General features: G+C 49.0%; 1 protein-coding gene across 5 annotated transcripts; it reads left to right on the forward strand.

The window, feature by feature from the left end:
• The first annotated feature begins 7,927 nt into the window (after window positions 1-7,927).
• On the forward strand, window positions 7,928-25,048 carry FOXN4 (forkhead box N4). Of its 5 annotated transcripts, XM_064392281.1 has the most exons (11): window positions 7,928-8,016; window positions 9,250-9,335; window positions 18,778-18,941; window positions 19,697-19,806; window positions 19,892-20,038; window positions 20,182-20,309; window positions 21,071-21,167; window positions 21,247-21,454; window positions 22,409-22,771; window positions 23,384-23,538; window positions 24,807-25,048. In XM_064392281.1, the coding sequence occupies exons 2-11, from the start codon at window positions 9,253-9,255 to the stop codon at window positions 24,870-24,872; spliced, it is 1,521 nt and encodes a 506-aa protein (XP_064248351.1). In that variant the 5' UTR covers window positions 7,928-8,016; window positions 9,250-9,252; the 3' UTR covers window positions 24,873-25,048. The 5 variants fall into 5 exon arrangements, with proteins under 5 accessions (XP_064248351.1, XP_064248346.1, XP_064248349.1 ...); XM_064392276.1 differs by having other exon boundaries at window positions 23,384-25,048; XM_064392279.1 differs by having other exon boundaries at window positions 19,892-20,032; window positions 23,384-25,048.
• The last annotated feature ends 84 nt before the right edge of the window (window positions 25,049-25,132 follow it).

Below are 25,132 nucleotides of genomic sequence, written 5' to 3' on the forward strand. Positions count from 1 at the left end.
AATACAGCAAAGGGCCACTGGCAAGACACAGCATCAGTGTTATTCCCTTCCTGCGGGGTTTTATCAGGTTTGAAGGCTCTGACAGACCCTCACCCCAGGTCTGGGGGAAAACCTTCCTGAGCTGCCCTGATGGGAATCACCTCAGGCAGGAAGAGCTTGGGAGCCTGAGCCACGACTCTGCAGCTGGGTAAAACTCAGAAAAACAGGGAGTCAGTTTCAACCACCACCCTTAGGTGTGATCTAGTTTTTAAAAATCCCCATAGAGATGTCTCCACTTCCTCTGAAGGATATCCAGCTCCTGTCATGCAGCACTTGGGATTTGGAGAATTCTGGTGTTTGAGCTCAGCACAAAAACTGCTCCTGGGATTCAGGGCTGAGCTCCTGGTGGGAACTCAGGTGTGTGAGTACAATGCCCCACCCCTGGAAGTGCCCGAGGCCAGGCTGGGCCAGGCTTGGAGCAACCAGGAATAGTGGAAAATGTCCCTGCCCATGGCAGGGGTGGAACTGGGTGAGATTTAAGATCCTTTCCAACCCAAACCATCCTGGGATTCTCGGAGTACAAGGATGTGTGTCATTAAGAAAACCCTCCTGACTACTTCATATCTTAAAACCCTAAGTTTGGAGCACTACATAAAATCAACTGAAATGTTTTAAACTGTACCAGAGAAAGTTCCAGTTATGGAACAGCAACCCTGAGCTTGTGTGTCATGGATGTGGCAAAAGGAGAAAAGCCAGCAAAATCAGATTTAATGTAGGGATTTGTAAGGTTGGCCAGGGAAAACGTTTTGATTATGAGTAGAAGAAAAGAAAATCAATTTTTCCATGCAGCTTCTGAAATGGTAGTAAACCCCCGTGTTTACAGAGCAAATAAAGTGTTTTTACTGTTTTTATTGAAGTAAAAGCAAAGCCAAAGATTCAAATTTCCACATATCAAATCCTACATAGAAGACAATTTTATTTATGGCTAATTCTGCCTCCCTCATGAAGCAGAGATTGTTTTACCTTCAATGGCCAGGAGCAGGCTCTTGTTTCCTTTGGAACCTCACAATAAAATCAACTTCATGGTGAGACCTCTCTGGAAGGCTCAGAAGGTTCCTCCAGCAGGAGCATCCCACAGCTCCACAGAAAACCCTTAATTTGCTATAAAGACTGAGATGTTGCTATCACTTAAATCTGAAGACTGCCACCACCACAAGAATCAGACGTTCATCTTACGCTGCCGTTTGCAGAGAATTCCAAATACAAAGAAACCCAGCAGGCAGCCCAGGAATCCCCAGCCCCGGGGCTCCTCTGATTAAAAAAGAACCTTATGGGGAGGAAGAGAAAGAGACACACAATTCATCCTGAAGACACCAGGGTTTTTTTCCCTGCTGAGTGGCCCTGGTTTTGCCCAGGAGCCCAGGGAAGCACCAAGGTCCTTCAGTCGCCCCTTGGTCACTTGTTACTGTAGCAGAAAAATCAGTTTATTCCCTTGTGACAGTAACCCAGGGAACAAATCCATGATGACACCGTTCCATGCATTGGTGAACTTCGTGGCCTCGTAGGTCACTGGACAAATCTCTCTAAACTGAACTGTTGACAGTTCTTTGCAGGGTTCCCCCCAGGAAACTGAAGGTTAATTGACCATTCTTTCAAACCATGAAATGCTTTTGAAAATGTTAGTTTTAAGTCTCGTAGTCTAAAAGCTGATGAAGCAGCGTGTTCTGTACTGGGGTGTCTTCTAATTACTGGAATGAAGAGTTATGGCCAGGGAAGGTGCAGAAATGGTTTAATTAGACCTGTGTGCCATGGAAGCAGGAAACAATATTCACTCAATCATGGGCTTGGTGAGGGCAGAGCTGCTGAGGGAGCAGGAGGAGCTGCTCATAAGGGAGCTGATGATTTATTGGGAATGTTGATTTGGTGATGGCCTTATCAAGAGAAGGGATCTTAACTTTTCACTCTTAAAAAACCTCAGGAAAATACTCATCTCTCTTTGTTAACTGGCTCCAAAGGAATGGTCACTGCTGGATTCTGATGGATGCTTCCACCCAGGAACAGTCACACAAATCCTCAGGAACTGGAATCCCTGAAAACACCCAACACTCTGGAGCACCTGGCAGGAAAGCAGGGCTGGTATCCCCCATTTCTAATGCATGGGTAGAACCAATATTCACCAAAGATTTACAGAAACCAGGAAGAAAATGGAAATCAAACCTTCTGAAAGGATTTGGGCTGAATTTGGGCTGTGCACACTTGGATGTTACTCTGGCATCATGTGGGTGCTATTTTTCATTTGAGATAAAATGTGTCTGTGATACACTGAAAATATTGAAGAAATAAAAACAAAGAAAAAAACCCTCTGTGTTTGTTATTAACACCTCTCCACAAATGTTGAAGAAAGTTCTACTTGAGCATCTCCAGTCGTGGCTGATAACCCTGATGCCATTAATATTAATTAAGGAAAAGTTAATTACTATGACGAAGGAATAGGTGAGACCTACACAGGATTCTCTGCACGGTTCCTCAGCTGTAAATAAAGCACAGGCTACAAAAGAGCAATAAAGAGATCAAAAGTGACAATTTTGTGTGCTCTGGGGCTGAAGTTGTCTCTTCCAATGACAAACTAAATTAGAATTTACATCCATCAGCCAACAGCATATTGATAGCCCTCTGGTTTTGGGAAAAAATATCATTTCAGAAGTATTTATTTTCATCCCCTAAACGCAAAATAAAAGTGTTAACTGTAACAGATTTGTTCTAATTTCATTGCTTCATATTATTGCACACAATAACCACTGCACAGTTACAGCACCTATAAACTCATTTTGCCCCAGACTAGACATAAATCAGTGCAAAATATGCTTCTAGTGCACTCACAGATGTAAAAATTGTGCTAAGCTTAGGTTTAACTGGCTAAATAAGAAATATATTGTCAGGCTTTGTGTGTCTTTGTGGGTTGGGTTTGGGGTTCTGCCAGCTCTTAAAGCACAAACAGCCCTGCCTCTGCAGGGTTTCTGTTGCAGGGGCATTTAGAAGCCCCAGGCCCATTTTTCCAGGCAAGTCATGGAATCCCAGCGAGGTCTGGGTTGGAAGAGACTTAAATCTCCTCTTGTTCCACTCCTGCCATGGGCAGGGACCCTTCCCCCCATCCCAGGCTGCTCAGAGCCCCCCAGCCTGGCCTGGGGCACTTCAGGGATCCTGGGGCATTGCACCCACCTGAACTCCCACCAGGAACAAGCAGCACGATGGATTCTGTTCCTAAGTAAGAACAATTTCACATTAAAATCAGAGAGTAGCTCAGCTGGCAGTTGGAATTTCAGGGCTGTGCAGGGCAGCAATGTCATTTCACAAAGATAAAGATTAATTTCTTCCAGGCCAGACTCCCAGCACTTCACAAACAGGACATTTTCCCTGTGGGACAGGCAGAATTAATTTTGGGAACAAGAAGCTGCCAGACTCTGAAAGGAATCCCCATTTGTTGGTGTCTGCCACATAAAGATGCAATAAAACAAAACAACAAGGAAAGAAAAGAAAGGAATCAGAAAAGTAGCAACAGCATTAGGAAGTAAAAATGGGATTTTAAAGGGAGTCAGAGCAGGTTTCCCTTTGTTTGGGAGACACTGCAAAACTTTTCCAGGGCAGATTTTCCAGGACAGCTCTCCCAGCAGGAGCCAGGCTCCAGGAGCCCCGGTGCTTTGCTCACCTTGGCCATGAGGAAAAGCTTTCTGTCCGTTACATCCATGCATCTAATCAGGGATTGTGCCTTTTGTCACACTCCCAGCCACCATCTGTGTGCTCCCAAGTGGCCAGGCTTGAGGGCTAAACCCCCAGCCCGGTGGGATTAATCTGCAATTTCACACCAAATGATTTTTAAGGATAATTTGTTAGGATACAGTATCCCGAAATAAAACAAACGGTCGGTGCTTTCGCAGGGGGATAAAAGGAGGGAGCTTGTAGAGTTTCCTGTTTCCAGTGGCTTGGACAGAATCCATTTGCACATTTTTATTCCCATATGAATGCACAAATCCTGGGAAAAGAGCCTGTGGGTAATGGGAAGAGCTGCTTCTGATTTCTGGGGCGAGGATACCACCCCAAATCTGGCACTGGAAAGGGGATGGAGTGAAACCAAATTCCCATCTCCACCAGGGGCTGAGAATCTGAGTGATGAAGCTGCAGTTTAAAATGTGAATAAAATATTTCAGTTCTGTAGGGAGGGGCTGGAGGGATAAATTAAATTTGGTAAATAAAGGAGGAGCTCAAAAATCCAACCTTTCCCATAAAACAAAGCTGGCTTGAAGGAAATTATTCCTAAGGAACACTAAATGCTTTCAGAGCTGAATTCACATCAGTATTCCCCCCACATGTTTTAGGTACTGGTGAGGAGAGGGATGAAAACCACAATCAGAAAAAAAAAGCCAAGTGAGGAGCAGGAAGATCCAGGGTCAGGACACCCCGATGTCCTTTCACAAAAAATAACAAGGAATAAACATGAAGCTGCTTTTCAGCCATTCTGGGTTCACCACAAAAACCACAGGTCCCAGTCCAAACTGCCTGAGGTGGGGGGAATATTTTGATTTTCCAGCCTGGTCACAAAAATCTTCACAGAGTTCTCATCAATCTCTGCTTTTGAAGGTTTCTCAGCTCTCTTTTCCTTTTTTTTTCCCCCTACTTTTCTCCTAAAGCAGTGGAGAGTGTGGAAAATAAACCAAACTTGTTTTATGATGACCTCAGCTGGTAGCAAAATGAATTCAGTTTGTCATCCAAAAGTTTAAAAGAAACAGTTTAAACGAAAATCTATATAAATTAAAGATATTTCAGGAGAAATTAATACAAAAGAAAGTGAATGCCTTTGATAAACAAATCCCTATTTTACTTCTGTTGTTGTATGGCATTATTTGGTTACTACAAAGCTGTTAGTCCAAAGAAAGGAAGAAGTTAATTGCTGAATAATGTTAATTTAAAGGCTATATGTGATTTTTCAAGCCACCAAATAAATCAGACAGAAATTGGATCAATAGAAAAACCTTACACATTTCTCTGCTAATATTCACTGTAAAAATAACTTCAGTTGTGACAGGTGAATTTGAACCCTTCCTTAACTGAGATAAGGATAAATACAAATACAGCCAGAAATTATCCATATCTTGTGTTCTTGCATTTTAAATCACAGAAAGAAACAGAGCTGCTGGATACCAGGAGAAAATACACCCCAATATTCCTTTCCATGCCATTCCCATGGACAGCATCACTTCCCCAGCCGGACAGGAACTGCTGAGAAAACCCCAAAAACAAGGGGAAAAAAAAACCCCTTTTTTTTAAAAGTCCAACCACCAGCCTGCAGTTCTGCAACTCCAGCTTGGAGCTGACTGATGGAACGTGGAACAGCTGGAGCTCCCTGGGCTGTGGAAGGGGCTGAAACAGGATGAGTTTTTAAGGTCCCTCCCAACCCAAAGTGTTCTGTGAACTCCTGAGTTTTGTCCTACCCAAGGGCAGGGACCCAAAACCTCCCCGTGCCCATTGCATTGGACCTCCCCCGTTGTGAAACAGCTCCTCGCACCAGTAACTGGAATTTTCCTTGCTGGAACTTGCTCCTGCAGGTTTGGAGAGCAGAGCCCTTGATCCCTCCCCGCTGCAGGTGAGCACACGGGGCAGGAGCCACCCCCTGCTCCTCACCTGCTGCAGCCCTGCCCTCCCAAGGCTGGCAAATCACCCGAGAGGGGAAAGCAGCTCGGGCATGGAAGGTGTTCCTGCAGGGAAAGCAGCCAGGGGGAAGCTCAGCACAATGCCTTGAACGGGCTCCAAGGAGCCCTGGAAGGAACTTTGTGTTTTATCCCCACCCCTCCTGCAAATATTCAGCCTCAGGAACGCGTTCTTTAACGTGTTTTTTGAGTCACCAGGTAAGGATGTGACAACTCTGAGATGACCTTTCAATAATTACAGCCCAACATTAATTAATGCAGCCTGTAATTAAGGGAACACTGACAACTGTGCAAACTCCATGCCTGAGGCTCTGCCAGAACTGGGACTGTTCCTCTCATTTCAGGTCTCCAGAGGTGCCTGATAAAGGCATTGATTAATAGAAATATTGATTAATCTCCACTTCTATTGACAGCAATTAACAGAGAGAGATTTGATGCTCATCAAAGTGAACAGATTCTCATTAAGAGCACAAAAAAAGATCTGTCTTCACATTTCATCCCCTCCATACTCTGTGGTAAACTGGCAAGCACAAGGAAATACATTTATCACGGATCTTGTGGGTTTTCATTGTGCAAGGACATTGGGAGTATTTCCACATTTCACCTTTGCTGTGCTGAGCCCAAAGGACCCAGTGTCATCACAGACTTCAAACTCCTTCCTGACAGAGAAGGTTGGTCCCTCTTCTGATGATGGGTTTATAGGAAATAAAAGCTGGTCTCAAGAAAGGACCTGGACAGTCCAAGCCAGTATTTTCTGGGGCTGGATCACTGCTGGTGTGGGATTCGACCTTGGCTCAGATGTTTGATCCATGTCTTTCTGGTACTTGGAGGTAACACTGTCCCAAATTCATGCCATTATCATCAGACTTCACTCTCTGATGGCTGAACCACTCTTTAAAAGCCTCTGGTGAAAGAGGAGGCAGAATTACAGTGCTCAGAATGAATTATTCTCTTTCCAGATTGATCCAAACCCTGTCCAGCCTGGCCTTGGGCACTTCCAGGGATCCAGGGGCAGGCACAGCTTCTGGGGGCACCCTGTGCCAGGGCCTCAGCATCCTCCCATCGTCATCCTTCCATCCTCATCCTCATCCCCTCCATCCTCATCCTCCCATCCTCATCCTCATCCCCTCCATCCTCATCCTCCCATCCTCATCCTCATCCCCTCCATCCTTCCATCCTCATCCTCATCCCCTCCATCCTCATCCCCTCCATCCTCATCCTTCCATCCTCATCCTCATCCCCTCCATCCTTCCATCCTCATCCTCATCCCCTCCATCCTTCCATCCTCATCCTCATCCCCTCCATCCTTCCATCCTCATCCTTCCATCCTCATCCTTCCATCCTCATCCTCATCCCCTCCATCCTTCCATCCTCATCCTCATCCCCTCCATCCTTCCATCCTCATCCTCATCCCCTCCATCCTTCCATCCTCATCCTCATCCCCTCCATCCTTCCATCCTCATCCTTCCATCCTCATCCTTCCATCCTCATCCTCATCCCCTCCATCCTTCCATCCTCATCCTCATCCCCTCCATCCTTCCATCCTCATCCTTCCATCCTCATCCTCATCCCCTCCATCCTCATCCTTCCATCCTCATCCTCATCCCCTCCATCCTTCCATCCTCATCCTCATCCCCTCCATCCTCATCCTCCCATCCTCACCCCTCACCTCCCGCAGTGCTGAGGCTCAGGCCGGGCGCTGTCTGCCCGGGGCTGTCCCGGCTCCGTTCCCGCTCCCGCGCCCATTCCCGCGGCCATCCCGGCACCGGCGGCGGGAACAACCGGGGACAACCGGGGACAGCCGGGGACAGCCGGGGACAGGCAGCGACAAGCGGGGACAGCCGGGGACAGGCGGCTCCGAGCGCGGCACCGGGTGCCGAGCATCGGCTGAGCATCGGGCACCGAGCACCGGTACCGAGCATCGTGTACCGGGCCCCGAGCGCCGGTACCGAGCACCGGGCGTTGGGCACCGGCTCCCCCGAGCCGCCCCCGCCCCGCTCCGCTCTCCTCCCGCCGCTGCCCGTTTGAGCGGGCGGGTCCCTCCCCCTCCTGCCCGCGGAAAGTTGCACAAAGTTGGGTCAGTCTGAGCTTTCCCCCCGTTCCCATTGGCCGCTCTCCGCTGGGACCGGGCCGGAGCGGCGGGGCGGGGGCGCCGGGGCACCGGGGGCGGGGGCGGCCCTGCCCCGGCGCTGACCCCGGCCCGGGCCGCGCATGCTCGGGGCTGGACAGCTCCGGAGAGGGAAATTTAAACCGGGGCCGGAGCGCGGCCCCGCCGCCGGCCCCGCGCACCGAGCGCCCGCCGAGCTCCGGGCGGCCCCGGGGCCCCGCCCGACAGGTTGGTGCGCGGAGCGGGGGTGCGGGGCCGGGGATGGGCACCCCCGGGACCCTCCGTGCCGGGGCAGCGGGGATGGGGAGCCCTGGGTCCCTCCATCCTGAGGCAGCGGGGATGGGGACCCCCGGGACCCTCCATCCCGGGGCAGCGGGGATGGGGACCCCCGGGATTCCTTCATCCCGGGGCAGCGGGGATGGGGACTCTCGGGATTCCTTCATCCCGGAGCAGAGGGGATGGGGATCCCCAGGTTTCCTTCATCCCGGGGCAGCGGGGATGGGGACTCTCGGGATTCCTTCATCCCGCGGCAGAGGGGATGGGGAGCCCCGGGATTCCTTCATCCCGGGGCAGCGGGGATGGGGAGCCCCGGGATTCCTCCATCCTGAGGCAGCGGGGATGGGGATCCCCAGGTTTCCTTCATCCCGGATCATCGGGGATGGGGACTCTCGGGATTCCTTCATCCCGGGGCAGAGGGGATGGGGATACCCAGGTTTCCTTCATCCCGGGGCAGAGGGGATGGGGAGCCCCAGGTTTCCTTCATCCCGAATCAGCGGGGATGGGGATCCCCCGGCTTGCTGCATCCATCCATCCCCGGGGCAGCGGGGCTGGGAATGCCGGGGTTCGCTCCATGCCAGGGCTGGGGACCCCCGGGCTCTTCCATCCCCGGGGACAGCGGGTTTGGGGAGCTCCCCCTGACCCCCCGAGGCTGCGGGGCTGGGGTTCTCCCCGGCTCCCTCCACCCCCGGTTTAGGGATTCTCCCGGATTTGGGATTCCCCCTTCCATCCGCGGGACTGGGGACCACCAGGCTCCCTCCATCCCTGGAGCAGCGGTGCTGGGATTCCCCCGGGCTCCCCTCCCGTTTCTGGGCGTCCAGGGCTGGGCTCTCCCGGTTCCCCTCATCCCCGCGCTCGGGCCGCTGCAGCTCCCGCAGCTTTTTCCCCCAAAATGCGGTGGATGCTGTTTGGGGGACAAGAGCAGCCCCAGGCGGGAGCGCTCCCGGCTGCCTCGGTGCTCCCGGTGCCCTCAGCCCTGCCGGTAGCTGTCCCTCCCTCAGGGGTCCCTCTCTGGGATGGATCATCCCCGGGAAGTGTTTTCCTGCCTTTCCCGGTGCCCGCGGCGCACCTGGCGGGGCCGGGGCCGTGCCCGGGCCGGGGCTCGGCCGGGGTCGGTGGCTCCCGCCGCTGCTGAAGTGCTGGATAGCTACTGCTGCTGACCGCTGCCTTCTGCTGCTTCCCCAGGAGATGATAGAGAGCGATATCCCGTCCATAATGTCAGGAATCATTAGGAACTCAGGGCAAAGCCACCACCCCTCGCAGGAGTACAGGTGAGGTTTTATCCGTCTGCACTGGCACTGCTGCCAGCTCCTGCTGCTTCCTCCTTGCTTCCTAAAAAATCCTTCTAGCATGTAGAAATCCACTTTTCTTCTTCTTCTTTATTTTTTTAAGCTATCTGAATTATTCCTCCACTCTAAATAAGATTTCAATTGCAATTACAATGCACTCCTTATTTAGAAACATTCCTGTTTAAAGTATTCACAGTGGTGGCATTTGGATGGAGGCTGGACTTGACAATCTTGGGGGTCTTTTACATCCATAATCATTCTGTAATTCTGTGCCTCTCTGATTTTTACACTGACCTATATTTGATAAATACACCTCCAAAACCTTGGGCTGACCTCTCTGTAAACTCTCTGTCTTGTGCAAGCGTTGCCACAGAAGGATATTCTCGTTAAAATACAATAATTCAAAAGTTCCCTTGCAGATCACTTTTTGCATTGTTATGGAGCAGTCATGGAGAGACTAAACAAGAGACACTGGAGGAGTTTTTAATTAAAACAAGCACTTGTGTAGCCCTCCAAAGCACTGACAACCTGTCAAAGGGCTTTTAATAGGGGTGGGAACAAACCTGGCTTTGCCAAGAGCCTTTCATAATTTAATTTACCTGCAGCACCGTGCTTCCATTTATCATTTCACAGCATTGTTAGAGGTTACAGGAGGGTTCTGCATGAGTTACAGAGCCCTGGGTTATGTTAGGTTACATTTTGTCACATGATGCAAAGCTCCAAGAAATACAGAACACACACACAACACGTCCCAGTTCTCCCAACAAAACAGAAAGCAAACCAGATTAAAATTAATTTCTTTTTTTTAAATATAAAATGAGCTTTGGGAGACTCCTTCCTCCCAGCCTGAGGGGTTTGAAACCTTTCCTGGGGCTGCTGCAGGTATTCTTCTCCTGGCCTCCCTCTATTCAAAATGCAAAGGCTGCAGCTCAGCCTCTTGCAGCTCAACAAGGGATTTGTTTTAGTCCCTGCAGCCTCTGGGGAAAAGGTTTGTGCCTCTGCTTCTGCTCTTTACCGAGGCACTGTTTGCCCCGGGCATTTTTCTTGGCTACGTAAATATTGGTGAAGAAATTATTGGGGATTTAAGGAAGGGTGTGGGTGAGAGGGACTTTTGGGGATGTGGATTTAAGGCTGGATCTTCAGTGCCCTGCAGAATTCAACACCTTAACAAAGCCCCTTTTTTAGGGAGAGAATTGCTTTTAACTCACAGCTGCAGAAAAAAAAAAAAAAGAGGCTTTTTGGGGGAGAAAGATAGGATTTCTCTTACTGCAGTAAAAAAAAAAATCATAACTTTCTTCTTTTCCTCTTTTTAAAAACCAGCTTTGGGTCCTCTGTGAAATGTTTTGAACTCAGCTCTCTAAAGTTTTTCACCCACTTGTGATTTCTTTACCACGGCTTTAAAACAAATTATTTGACCTCGTTTAATAGTGGCAAATTCTGATAAAAATGCATAAAATCTGAACTGCACCATAAATGCAGAGCAGTATTTGTCCTACTTCATGAGAAAACACTTTGGATTATGTAAAAGAAAATCTTTTAGACTGAATGATTTTAAGAAAAGAATAGACCTGTCAAATTCTATCAGCTCTGTTTACTCTCCTGCTGTCACCACAGTCCAAGACTGGAACCCACAGTCCTGGGTTCTCCATGGGGGAGCATCAAGGCTCCACAAAATGGGGAATGGCCTCCAATTAGCGAGTGGGAGGCTGGGGCTGTGCTGAGAATACTCCTCTGTCTCATTTGGAATCTTTCAATGGGACAGTTGGACTTGGAGGAGGAAAGGCTGGGAAGGGAGGGGATCAAACCCCCAGGCACCCCTCAGTTTGCAGGCAGATTATGCTTACAGCTGGAAAACTTGGGATTTTAGAAAATTTTTTTTTAATTTTTAATTTTTTTTTTTTTGTAAAAGGAATGTGGGAACAATCCGATTTTAACAGATCTTTGAATTGTGCAGCTCCAAAGCACCTGCAGTAAATTTGCTGTGGCTCGGGGTGGTGATGAGGTTTAGGCTGCTGTGTGAAATCCCAGGACTTTTTGCACCCCAGTAAAATGATTTTAGGCAAATATCTCTCCCAGCAGTGCAGCTGTGGGATATAAAACAGCACGGGGATCATTAGGGGCCATCAGATCTCCTCCACTGCCTGTTTTTGTGGCGCTGTCACTGCCTGGCTGCAATGCAAAGTAATTCATTATTTTAGCAGCTGCCTCTCTCAGTTTCCTACAGAAAATACCACCATATTCAATATATTCACCTTGTAGGGCTGACAAATATTTCTAATAATTCCATATCACATTTAAGGGAATGAAAGTAGAGAATTGTAACACACCGAGATTTTTTTAACCTTTAGCACTTCCTCCTTGTTAATCATAATTAATAATTTAACATGTTTTGGTGCCACTATTTTGATTTGAAATCACAGCACAGGCAGACCACATGTTTTCTATGCAGTGGTGGCCCGTGGTGGCTCCAGCACAAAGCTGTGCAAATTATAGGAGCCAGCTCCAGCTTTTCCCATGGAATTTATGGGCTGATTCCTGGCAATCCAGCTCCTTCAGCTCCTGGGTGCTGCAGCCTTCAAGCAATATTTTGAATTGAAATATGAAATCCATCATTTTGATTTTAAGATCCGATTCAACAATATTTGGTGTAAGGACCACATTTCTATTTTTTGGTGTTATTATGCATTTCCAGTTGACAGAAGCCTTGTGGAGAACTTTGAAGGCCTTGCAATGCATTTTCTATATGTTAAACAGGAATTAAGCTTTAAATTACCTATTTTTGACCAAAAAGTGTTAATCATTAATAATTCAATATATTAGTAGATTATATTATATGTCCTTTATAGTCAATATAATATAATATAATATAATATAATAATATATTATATAGAATATAAAGGACATATTATATGTCCTTAACCCCATTTTAATAATCTCTTTGATTCTTAAAAAATTTTTCTATATTCATTAGCTCATCAGTCTCATTAATTTTTTCCTTAATTACTTTATGTTGCCATAGTTTAGCGTAAAATCAGATTAAGAAGCACAGGACTGCTGTACTCCCTAAATTCCAGATATGACAGCATTCCAGTGTGGGAAAAGATGACAAATCTCTAATTTGAGCACATTTGTTGTGCTCTCACCTCTGGGGTTTCTGGAGAGGAAGTGACACCTCTGTCCCTGGGATGGATGGATGGATGGATGGATGGATGGATGGATGGATGGATGGATGGCAGCGTGCACACAAAAGGTTACAAATGCATCACTAACAACACCCTAATTGTTCCTGGGGAAAATGCCAGTGTCCATTCCCGTGACATTCCCGTGCATGTCTGACAGGCACTGAGATAATGACTCCCATGCCCCAGGAATTCCAGCACAGGAGTGGCTTCATTCTTTCCCAAAAAGAAAAAAAAAAAAGTGAGAAACCTCCAAGGAATCAGTCAAACTGGATTGATTTAAGTGGATTAGCACGACTGTTTCCTCGGCACTCCTGAAATGTGCTGATCTGGAGGAATAAAAATTTGTGGCCTTTTGCTTCCCCCAGGTCCCGCGGTGACGGCGGAGCTGGAGGGGCTGGTGTGGGGCAGCACCTGGGGGTCCTGGGACAGCAGAAGGGGCTCATCCCTTACCTCAGAAAGGCCAAAACAGGGAAAGACAAAGGGAATTGGGATTTTTCCAGCATTCCTGGGGGTCTCAGAGGCTCATTGCACCCATGTGCAGGAAGAGGAGCTGCTGCAGGCCCAGGGACTGAGAGGGTTCTGAGAGCCCTGCCCAGGGACAGGCTGTAGAGCTGATGTTCCCCAGACACTGCTCTGACACCTGCACAAGGCTCCAGTGCTAATGAACAGCAGGGAAAAAGTTCCTTCCCAGTCAGACCATGGTCCTGGTTTTAATATAAAGCATTCCTGGTGCTTCAACACGTTCTGCTTGTTGTGGCATCGGTCAAAGGGCTGATTTTTGAGTTGTTTGGTTTGGGATTTTTTACCAAACAGGTTCCAGAGTCAGATCCCAGCTGTATTTGGCAAGTCCCAGCCTAGGGATGGTGAGGGCAGAGCAGGGAATGAGTGGCTGGGGGTGCAGTGCTGCCATCACCTCTCGTTTCCTCTTGGGTTTACACATTTCACTGCAATCCAGTTTCCACTGATCCCACAGCAATGTGGTGTAATGGGGGTTGTGAAAGGGGGAGCTGGGATGGATAAAAGGCTCCAGGAGTGCAGCTGCAGCCTGTTCTTAGTGCCAAGTACCTCTGCAGGTGATTTTCAGAGAGTCCAGCATGGTGCAAGGAAAGGAGACCATCACCACCTGCCAGGTTAATGATGTTATTTAATTTTTCCTCACTAGTTTTTGTTCTGATAATGAAATGTTCCTTGAGTTGTAGATAAGGAGGGACCCTCTTTATCCCTGAAAAGCTGCTTAATTTCTGTCCTGATTTCCAGAAAGAAATAACTCAGAGATCTTGAAGACAGAGAGAGGGGTGGGATGATGGTTTGGGACTGGGTGTGTGTTGTGCTTTCAGGGAGGAATCACAGACCAAAAACCCTGGGAGCTGCTGGGTAAAGCAGGAGAGGAGCTGGGGCAGAAACAAGTTGAGGCAGCTGGTTGTGAGTGTAAAAACCAGGAAATAGAGGGGGGAAAAGCACCTGGGAGGCAGGAAAATGGGAGGGGAAGGGCATAAAGGGAAGGAGCAGAGCAGCTGGAATGAGGAGCTGAAGGAGATGAAGTTGAATCCTTCAGTAAAACAGAAGACACTTCTCACCATGGACACAGCTGGAGAGTCACAATACAAATCTTTTCCTTATCTTGCACATAAGAACTCTCTGTGCTTGCCCTGAGGATTTTGTGTAATCCCAGACAAAGGAAAACACCAATTCTAGAAGAGGTTCTCTTTGGACTCTTCCTGTCCAATTGTCTCTGACTGGATAAACAATTGCAAACAGCTAATTAAGAACCTATCACCCAATTGCTCCTGCCTGTTGAGCAGTTGTGTCACCTAAGCCTGGGCTAAAAACTCAGGTAGCAGTGCTGAAAATGGGGAAAAACCCTGTCCATTGAGTGAGACTTAAAGCCCTGGAATATCCCAAATGCAGCTGTGGGGTTTTGGCCTGGCTCTGTTTCTGGTGGAGGCTGATGAGATGAATCCTCACAGTCTCCAGCCATGAGTTTGCCATCCCATGCAATTTGGAGGTGGACAATTCATGGATAGTTCTCCTGGCAGTGGTTCCCAAGGTGAGGAGCTCAGCCTGAGGGAAGGTGGCAAAGCCCCACTGGTGAGTTCAGGCTCAGATCCAGCTCTGGTGTGAAACTCCTGCAAGGCCAGGCCAGGAATTACTCCAATTCCACTTTGTGCCAGCAGGATGCTCTTGATGGTGGGGACAAACAGGTGGAGATGCCTTTAGGTAACTGTGAGAGGATTTTGTGCTGCTGGCAGGCTCTGGTGAACTTTGCCAGGATCAGATCTGGAAAGGGGTCCCATTCCAAGGCGTTCCTGATCCAATTACCCTGATGGGATAAATATTTTGGGCAGACAACTCCAGAGCAGATTGTAAAGACTAACAGTGCCAAGGAGCGTTTCTGTATCACACCCAGTTTTCCAGGCACTTTTCACAGGATCAGCATCTTGGGATACACAGGAGAACTGGCTCTAAACCCTCAGCACCCTCTGGATTCTCATCCTTGCAGGAGAGAAACAGAAGCAGGGATGCTTTCCTGCAGAGAGTTAAAAGCAGAGGGGTGAAAGTGGAGTTGAATCATTTCACCACACCCTGAAGAGCAACACCACATTTCCAACACACCTGGTGGGACTGCAGCCTCCCCTTGCTGGGCTCAGAGGCTCCGTGGCTGTTCCAGGAGCCCTGGGAAGGAGCAGGGGAGGCTCAGCAGTGCATTAATTACAGCCTATTACTATTTATCTCATTTACATGCACTGAAAGGCTGCTTTTACCACAGTGCCCCATTGTGCCAGGGGCTGTGAACACCCAGCCAGAGGCAGGAGCTGACTCCTGGAGTTTGTCCTCCTGGAGTTTATCCTCCTGGAATTTATCCTCCTGGAGTTTGTCCTCCAAATTGAGATGAGCAGGGTGGTGGTGGGGAACAGAATCCAATCCCACCTGGTATTCCAACATGTATTTATGGATCTGTAGCTGTCTTGGCACAGGCAATTTGCAGGTCAGGAAGATTGAAGCCCAGGAGAGGACAGTGTTGGTTATTCCTCTACTTGGCTCTCTCTTTTTTTTGCAGTTAAATTAGAATTTCTTCACTGGAAGCAGGGCACACATTGAGCCTGTGGCCTGGGAGACGTGCTGGGTTTATGCTGCAGAATATCCCCAGACTTTTAAAACTCCTCAGCCAGGCAGCAATGGGAATTCTTTAAAATTTCACCTTCTTTAAGGCATAAGAGATCTCAATGTTGGTTGTGAAGGCAGCCTGAAGAACAATTTTTAAACTTGAAATCATGGAATCATAGAATTATCAAATCATGGAATCACAGAATCCCAGGATGGTTTGGGTTGGAAGGGACCTTAAATATCTTGTTTCAACCTGCCACAGGCAGGGATGTAATTCTGATTGAATTTGCTTTTTCCTTCATTTTTAACAAAATGCTAATCTGATAACTAGCAAATCCATTTTTAAAAGAAGTGTAGTGGACAGGCTGAGGTGGTTTTAAAAGAACTGTAAACTCAAATTCAAACTGTGAAAGAACTGTAAACTCAAATGGGAAGGGAAGGGAAGGGAAGGGAAGGGAAGGGAAGGGAAGGGAAGGGAAGGGAAGGGAAGGGAAGGGAAGGGAAGGGAAGGGAAGGGAAGGGAAGGGAAGGGAAGGGAAGGGAAGGGAAGGGAAGGGAAGGGAAGGGAAGGGAAGGGAAGGGAAGGGAAGGGAAGGGAAGGGAAGGGAAGGGAAGGGAAGGGAAGGGAAGGGAAGGGAAGGGAAGGGAAGGGAAGGGAAGGGAAGACCATTGACTTGACACTTTCCTCGCCCCTATCCCTGTCCCTGGAGTGGATGCTGAGCGGGACACACTGTCCCACCTTCCCACGGGCTGCCGGGCACTGGGTGCATCCCGGGTGAGGGCGAGGCAGGAGCCGCGGTTGGCCCGGGAATGCTGACCCGGGCCGGGAATGCTGACCCGGTAATGCTGACCCGGGCCAGGAATGCTGATCTGGGCTGGGAATGCTGATCCGGCCCGGGAATGCTGATCTGGGCCGGGAATACTGACCCGGGCCGGGAATGCTGACCCGGGCCGGGAATGCTGATCTGGCCCGGGAATGCCGGCCCTTGCCGGGAATGCCGCTCCCCCCGAACCCGGGAATGCCGGCCCTTCCCGGGAATGCCGATCCCCCCGATCCCGGGAATGCCGGCCCTTCCCGGGAATGCCGATCCCCCCGATCCCGGGAGTGCCGGCCCTTGCCGGGAATGCCGATCCCCCCGGACCCGGGAATGCCGCTCCCCCGAGCCGGCGATGCCGTTCCCAAGCCGCGGGCGCTGACCCCGTTCGTGCCGCCGGGGCGGGCAGGGCGCGGGGTGCCAGATGGCGCGGGGACGTGTGTTGTGTGTCGCCTGTCACTCGGGGCAGATTAATGGGAGGTTTGTAAAAAAGGAGCGGGTGGGGGGGTGGCGACAATTAAGCGGGGTCCCCAAAGACAAAGGGGCCACGTGCCGCGGGCGCGGGCGTTGGGCGCACAAAGCGCCCGCGGCTCCCCCCGCACCAACCAACTGTTGCGAACGACCCCGAGCCTGCCCACTTTTCAAATCATTCCGTGCCCCTGTTTTCTTCCAATCCAGCCAATCTCAGCGCCGCGAGAGCCGTCACCTGATGGTTTGGGGTTTTTTTTTTTGCGTGGTTGTTGTTTTTTTGGGTTTTTTTTGTAAATGGATGGAAGTCCCCAAGCCTCGCGAAATAACGGCGTAACCATGGCAATGCTAATTATTGCCCTATAACTACAGTAGGAGAGAGAACGCTGCGAGGGAGATTTGAAGAGGGTTATTTTTTTTTCCCTTTGGCTCTTGGTCCCGTGTTGATTTTTTCCCCCTTTTTCTCCTTTACAAAATCTTTTTGCAAACAAGTGGCGTTTTGCCTTAAAGATCTCCCCGACAGTGGTTCAGGGAGCCTTGATAGGTGTTTCTGGAATTCCTGAATAGAGGAGCTGAAAGCTCCAGGGCAGGCAGGCACTGGAGTCCTGCCTTGCTCTTTTAAGCTGGTTTAGAGTCGTGTAAAGCATAAAAGATGCTTCAGCAAGAGACCAGATTTATTTAAGGTTTCTGCAGCATCACTTGGCAGCAAACACACATCAGCAGCAGACACCACTTTAACACATCTCTGAGAGCTCTTGAAAGCAAAAGGGTTTGAAAGCAAAATCAACTGCATCCAACTAAATTTTGTTCTTCTGAGAGATAAAGATGTTTTCCTGGATCTGAATCCCTTTAGGTTTACCCTGGGTGTCGAGTGACAACGTCCTGACATGTCCTCATTATTGCTTTACTCCTCAAGGTACCACTGACTCCTGTAATACTGTTCCACATTAATTAATTTAGCCTTTCGTTTGCAAGAGTTCTTTTATCGACTTTAACAGGGAGTTTGGACCACACAGGAATTTTTGAGTACTGAAAATACATTCTAATATTCCCGTTTTGTACCACATGCTCTGTCAGAAGCAAAGCAAAACAGGTGATCTGGAGCATGTAAAAGGTGTCAAAAGGAGAGCTTTAAACTAAAAGCAGCCTGTCACAGCTGTGCCTGATGTTGTTGCTGGTGCCTGGCAGATACCATGCCTCCAGTCTCAAACCTTTCATTCTGGTCCTTTACTCTGTCAAAAACTGCCTAAAAAATTGTTTTTTTAAGTATCAATAACTTCATGTATCTGAATGGAAGATATCAGCAGTTCAATCTGTGAAGTTCTTTTTATGCAGCTGCTGCTCTGTCACCACTGACAGGATCCAGGGGCTGGGAAAAGTTTTCCCAGGTGTTCCAACAGCAGCAGCACACACACATTCCCCAGGAGCTGAGCTCCTTCCAAGGCTCTGGATTGCAGGGTTAATACAGAATGACCAGGTTCTAAGTCCTGGTTTCTCCCCCGTCAAAGCCAAACAAATGCAAATTTCTGACAGATGTGACAATAAGGAATCAGTGTGGGTTTGTTTCCAGGCAGTTTCTCTGCTGGGTTCCTGGCCCTTCTTCCCCTACATTTAAGAAAACCACAAGAGGTTTTCTTAACCAAAATGTTTCAGACTGGACAAAGGAACACAAGACCAGGTAAAGGGTGTCAGTAACCAGCTGTGAAACCACAGGGCACATCTGGATTTGGATACAGAATTCCAGCCTGGTGGTTCTTTCCCCTGGCCTGCAGGAGCTTTGGCACCCCATCCATCTCTTTCCAGGGACAACGCAGCAATTCCTGCTCCCTGTTAACTTTCCCTGCTGCTTTGCAGACTCCTGGCCTCAGACCCATCCCAGCTGAGTGAGGATGAGCTCCCCGGGGATTTGCAGTCCCTGTCCTGGCTGACGTCCGTGGATGTGCCTCGGCTCCAGCAGATGGCCAGTGGGAGAATGGATTTCAGCCTGGGGGCCCAGAATGCCATGCTCCAGCAGACAGGTACAGTGGGCTGGGAAATGGGAATAGGGAATAACTGCTCCCTAAACAGCACAGCCTGCCCCTGCCACTCCCCCTCAGGCTCCCTTTCCTTATCCTTTTACATTTTGCTTCCTGTGCAAAGACCTGGAGCCTGTTGGCTTCTCATGAGGGCTCTGCTGGTGCCTTCTCCCCATTCCAAGAGGAGAGAGCTCCAGCACTGGCAACACTCAGATCCCATGGGAATTTCTGTTCAGTGCAGCTGCTGGTGACTTGCTGGGCTGAGGTATTTTAAGTCCTGGGTCTTAGAGGTTTTCAACAGCTCTGAAATGAGATCATTAATCTTTCTGCTTTGTTTCAACACTGGTAAAACAAAGGGCACCTCATTTACCTCACACCTCTTTGCTTCTTGCAGCCTTGCAGCGTGTGTTGGTTGAACTCCTTTCTTTCCCTTGTGAACATCCTTTAGGTAAACACAGAGCTCAGAGTGTCACCCTGCCTGCCTGAGAGCACAAATCCAGCTCATGCTGAATGTGCTGTTTCTCTTTTGTAAGACACAGTGTCTGTGTCACCACCGTGGGCTGTTAAACAGCTGCTGCCTCTCATTCCCTGCCTAACGAGTTTTGGGAGCAGCTGATGTCATCTGGGCAAGCTGTGAAAAGCCAGAGAGGTTGCATTCTCCACTCCAGAGCTTCCCTGTGCTCAGCTGCATCTATTAACCCCCTTCCCTGAGCTGTGCTTCCATGGGAGCATCCCTTGCCTTCCTCTCTCCACGCCAGGTGCTGTGGGGAACGCGATGCACTCAACGCCCGGAGCGATGATCCACGTCCAGGCCAGCCTCCCACAGGGAATCCTGGGCCTCAATTCCATTTCAGCACACGGAGCCAATGTAAGAGCAGGCCTTGGTGGCTCATCATTGCCCCAGCTCCTGGGACAAGGTGGTGGGAATTCCTTGACTGGTGTGTTTCTCTCAGCAGATGAGCCCCTACGCCGTGGGTGGGCAGCTGTCCCCTGGTTTGCAAACACAGCAACAGCTCTTCCCTCCTCCTCATCCTCCTCATCCTCCTCCTCCTCACTCCCAGCAGGTGTTTGCCCTGGCCCAGAACCCCCAGCAGGTACTGGTATGTGCTTGTTGTCTGTCTTGAAGTACCTGCCAAGATCAAATCTAGATATCTTTTTAAAAGAAAATCAAAACATCCCTAAACCCACACACCCACTGGACATTTTGCATCTGTCATTTCCCTTCTTTTCCCTCTGCACACAGTGTAACCCAGCAGCAATCTACAACACAACCTATGGGGCACAGCCACACTATTCCCAGCCACGCCTGGCTCCCCACTCTGCCCAGGAACTGCACCCAAAGCATTATCCCAAGCCCATCTATTCCTACAGGTGAGTGGGGAGCAGGGAGCACATTCCTACAGCCTGTCCTGGGATGGCTGTGACACTGCAGGGGTGTCTGAGTCCTCTGCAAGGGAACACAAATCCCCTCATCCATGCAGGAGTTCTGTGGAAGCTGCCTCTGAGGGGTAGCAGGAGTGAAAAACGAAAGTAATTCCTGGGGAGCAGCACAGTGGGGAGAAACAACACAGAGGAGTAAAATCTGAGGACCACAGGGAAGTGGTGACAGCACCAGGCCTGGCAGAGCCCAAGAAGAAGGGTTTGGACAATCCTTCTGGGAATGTGGTGTGACTCTTGGGGATGGTGCTGTGCAGGGCCAGGAGCTGGACTCGGTGATCTTTGTGGGTCCCTTCTAAACCAGCTTATCCTGTGATTCTGTGACTTCTGAGCCCTTGGGAACAGAAACCCCAGGATCCCGGGTGTCTGTGTCTGAAGAGGTGGGTGCAAGGTTGCTAGATCAGAAGGTATGAACAGGACAAGAGGAGTGATTCCCACTGCCAGAGGCAGGGTTAGATGGGATTTTGGGAAGGAATTCCTCCCTGTGAGGGTGGCGAGGCCTGGCACTGGCTGCCCAGAGAAGCTGTGGAAGTGCCCAAGGCCAGGTTGGAAGTGCCCGAGGCCAGGTTGGATGTGCCTTGGAGCAACCTGGGCTAGTGGAAGGTGGCAGGGGGTGGAACTGGGTGAGCTTTAAGGTCCCTTCCCACCCAAGCTGCTCCATGGTTCCAAGCCATTCCCGGGTTTCCTGCCCGCAGCTGTTTGATCGCCATGGCGCTGAAGAACAGCAAGACCGGGAGCCTGCCCGTGAGCGAGATCTACAGCTTCATGAAGGAGCACTTCCCCTACTTCAAGGTACCTGAGCACTGCCCAGCTTGGGAGTGCCACATCCCAGCCCCCTTTCCCCCCATTAACCCCTTCCTGCCCCCGGCAGACTGCCCCTGACGGGTGGAAGAATTCCGTGCGCCACAACCTGTCCCTGAACAAGTGCTTTGAGAAGGTGGAGAACAAACTTAGCGGGACGTCCCGCAAGGGCTGCCTGTGGGCCCTCAACCCCGCCAAGATCGACAAGATGGAGGAGGAGATGCAGAAGTGGAAGAGGAAGGATTTGGCTGCTATTCACAGGAGCATGGCTAACCCAGGTAGCCCTCCCCATCCTGCACATCCATGGCATTCCCTGCTGCCTCTGGGGTTACTGTCTGGGGGAGTGTTTTAATATTGAGTCATATTTAATGAACTTTTCATAGAGAAGCATTTTAATGCTGTTTCCTGCCTGGTCTTCTGCAAAACTCTCCCTTTCCTAAGACATTTTCTTATTTATAAAATAGAATTTAATGTTATTTATACTATAATTGATAGTATATTTATATTAAAATAGATATAACATTATAAATATTATGTAGTTATATCTATTATCTATATAATATCTATCTATATATCTATCTATATATATAATATTATATATATACCTATATAGATATATATTATATCTATAATATTATATCTATCTATATAATATATATCTATGCTATATAATATATATCTATATAGATACATCTAATATTATCTATAATATATTTATTACTTATATCTTATTTATTTATAATTTCCCCCATATTTATAAAATTTCTTATTTATAAATAAACATGTTTTTGAAACTTTCAGGAGCTCAATATTGACAAAATTAACTGGAGTTTTTATGCTACAAAATCAGTAACATGCAGTCAGTGATAAATTACATGTTATTTGTTTAAAAGAAAAAAGGCCACTGCAAGAGTCAGGAGTTTTTTGTAGTTATTTGGGAGATAAGCAGAATTCTGAGTGTTTCTCTGACCACAGAGTTCTGCAGCTGGGGGTGAGCTGCCATCAGGGGTGGCTGGGCTGCTCTGCAGTTTCATGATCATTTCTTTAGCTCAGTCAGGAACAACCATGGAAGTGGATTTGGGGAAGGAATTAGGTGGCATTTCTTTGCTCCCTGCACAGTCACATCCTGTGCTGGGTCTCACACTGTGAAAATCAATTCATGCCACAAATGCAGTTGTGCTTTGGCCAGACAAACGGGTTAAAGCATCTCTTTTCCTCCTTGGAATGGGCAGAGGAGCTGGACAAGCTGATCACTGACAGACCCGAGAGCTGCCGGCGGCCCAGCAAGCAGGCAGAGCCCGAGGGGCCCCCCCTGGGCCGCATCTCCGTGTCCCAGCTGCAGCCCCAGCCCATCATGACGCTGTCCCTGCAGCCCCTCCCGCTGCACCACCAGCTCCAGACCCAGGCTCGCCTCGCCCCCAACTCGCCAGCACCCGCACAAACTCCTCCTCTGCACACCCTGCCTGACATGAGCCACAGCCCCCTGCCCCACCACCATCCCTTGGGACGCGCCCCCGACTTCCCGAACGTGGCGGTGGACATGAGCACGGAGGTGGATGCTCTGGATCCAAGCATCATGGATTTCGCGCTGCAAGGTACTGGGGGAGGGCTCAGCTGGGGTTTGTGGATGTGTTAACACTGAATATCCAACCAGGATCCTCAGTGGGATGTTCTGGGTGTTGGCATCTGCAGGGTGACTTTCCGGGTCACCCTCAGTAATTTTGTCCCTGTGCCAGCAAAGCACCTTCCTGGCTCCAGTGCAGGCACTGCAGGGTGGAAACAGGGGTGTCCAACCAGCTGGATCTGGGACACCACACCTCTCTGCCCCTGGGAAAACAGAGCTCTGCTCGTGCTTTGGGGTTCTCCTTCTGTGCAAGTGGAATTTCTCTGGTTTGTAGCAATGCCTGACATGGTCCTGGGTGGAGCACAGGTAGAGAGGTGCTGTCTGGAAAGGTCTGGAAGCAGAGGATTTGGGAGATAGACACACTTGCTTCCCAGAAAGACCTGGAATCACAGGAATTGCGGGGCGGGGATCAGACACACTTGGTGCCCAGAAAAGTCTGGAATCACAGGATTTGGGGGATCAGACTTGCTGCCCCTTGCACCACCGTGGTGCCACCCTCAAGCAGCAAATGAAGCCCTTTAGTCCCGGCCCCGGGGACCTGGGGATGGATGTGCTGCTGTGAGCGGGATTCCATCTTTTCCAGGGAACATTTGGGAGGAGATGAAAGACGACAGCTTCAGCCTGGACACCCTGGGTGCCTTCAGCAACTCCCCCCTGCATCTCTCCGACTGCGAGCTGGGCACGCCCGGCCTCACGCCCGCGTCCAGCGGCAGCGACCGCTCCTTCTCCGACCTGCAGGTCCTTTACACCACCTACACCACCCTGGACAATGTGGCAGCTGCTCAGTACATGAACCCCCAAGGGAACAAACCCATCCCTCTGCTCTGAGCTTGGCACCGTTCCACGGATCCCGAGGGACGGTTCTTCCCCGCGGTTAAAATCCGACCGGGAAGCTCCAAGGGCTCGTCCTGCTTTGGGATGTGTTGGCTGCTTCCAGCGTGTGAGGCCAAAATAAATCAAGCTGGGACTTGTAAAACCACTTTCCCCCCATGGCAAGGGCATGGACACTTGTGTTGTGGGATTGGGGAGCTCTCCAGAAGGATCTGGAAGGCAGCAGGAATTTTCACTGGAATGTAACTGAGCTAAAAATCACCCAGTTAAGGGAATTAAATTTATTCCACGCTGTGGTGGAGCTGCTGTGTCACCACTGTCACAGAAGCCACCACAAGCCAAGGGACTGGCCAGCCCCAAGTTGGTTGATTGTGCCCCTGGTGTGTCATTTTTTTCTTAATTTGCCAAATTGGACAAAGACCTTCCCCAGTTCCTGGAGATATTTGCACCACTAACACTTTTCTGATGTAACTGTTGTTAATTTATTGTTAGGAGGTAGAAAAAAAGGAGCAAAACAACTAAAAAAGGAAAACTCACCTCCCTAGCAGACCACTGTTTTATCTAGATTTGTAAAAGTCCTCACCCCTGAAGGAAGTGGTACTACTGAACTATTAAACTGATCACTGGCTAGAGGATTTTAGGAATTATGCCAATTTTTAGGATTTTTTAAAAAAATAGATTTATAGTCTTGTGTATTGTGCTTCTGTCTATTCTTGTGCTAGGCAGTATTACTATTTGTAAATTTATTTATATTTATTGTTATGAAAAGAAATTATGTGAACTGAGCACTGTTCAATTTGTATAATGCTGCAGTAACCTGTTTTACAGCCACTAAATTATTCATCATCAGAACCACAAGCATCTTAGCAGTTTTGACACTACATTTCTTTAATAAGCACTTTTGATACTGTGAAACTCATGCTTTTGAAAAAATTCAGAGACCAAATATTGTCACTGTACCTTTCATAATAGTCTTTGCTAATTAACTAAAAAACCTGATTCTAATGTAGCTTTTAAAAAAATTTCAAACCCTGCTTTGTACTTGTAAACATACATTGCAAATAATGTGATGAAACATCTGAAATATGTTGGAATTTAGCATTTAGTCTACTTATACCTCTGTGAGCAAAAAGTGATATTTATATCTTGGGTTTTGTCTGTTCCTGTGCATTCAGAGAATTTCCCGGTGCCGTATCCAGGTGCTCCCAGGCTTTTCTCTCCCACACCCATCCATGGATTAAAGCTGGAGGGTGCAGGATGCTGGAGTGGCCCCACAGGGCACTTTCTTGCTTGAAAATATGAAGATCAGGGGCTTGGAAACACCTGTGCCTGTATCCTCTCAGTGCATCCCTCCCTGGCAATCTCCTCCAAAGGGCACCAAGATGCTCCACGTCATAATTTATTGTCCAAGGACAAATGTGATGAATGATCCTTTGCTGTGACTGGTGTCACCTATGATGTCTTTGCTTTTTTTTAAATAAACATTTCTTAGCACTACACC

The sequence above is a fragment of the Passer domesticus genome, chromosome 17 (assembly GCF_036417665.1).
Source record: "Passer domesticus isolate bPasDom1 chromosome 17, bPasDom1.hap1, whole genome shotgun sequence".
Classification (NCBI taxonomy): Eukaryota; Metazoa; Chordata; class Aves; order Passeriformes; family Passeridae; genus Passer; species Passer domesticus.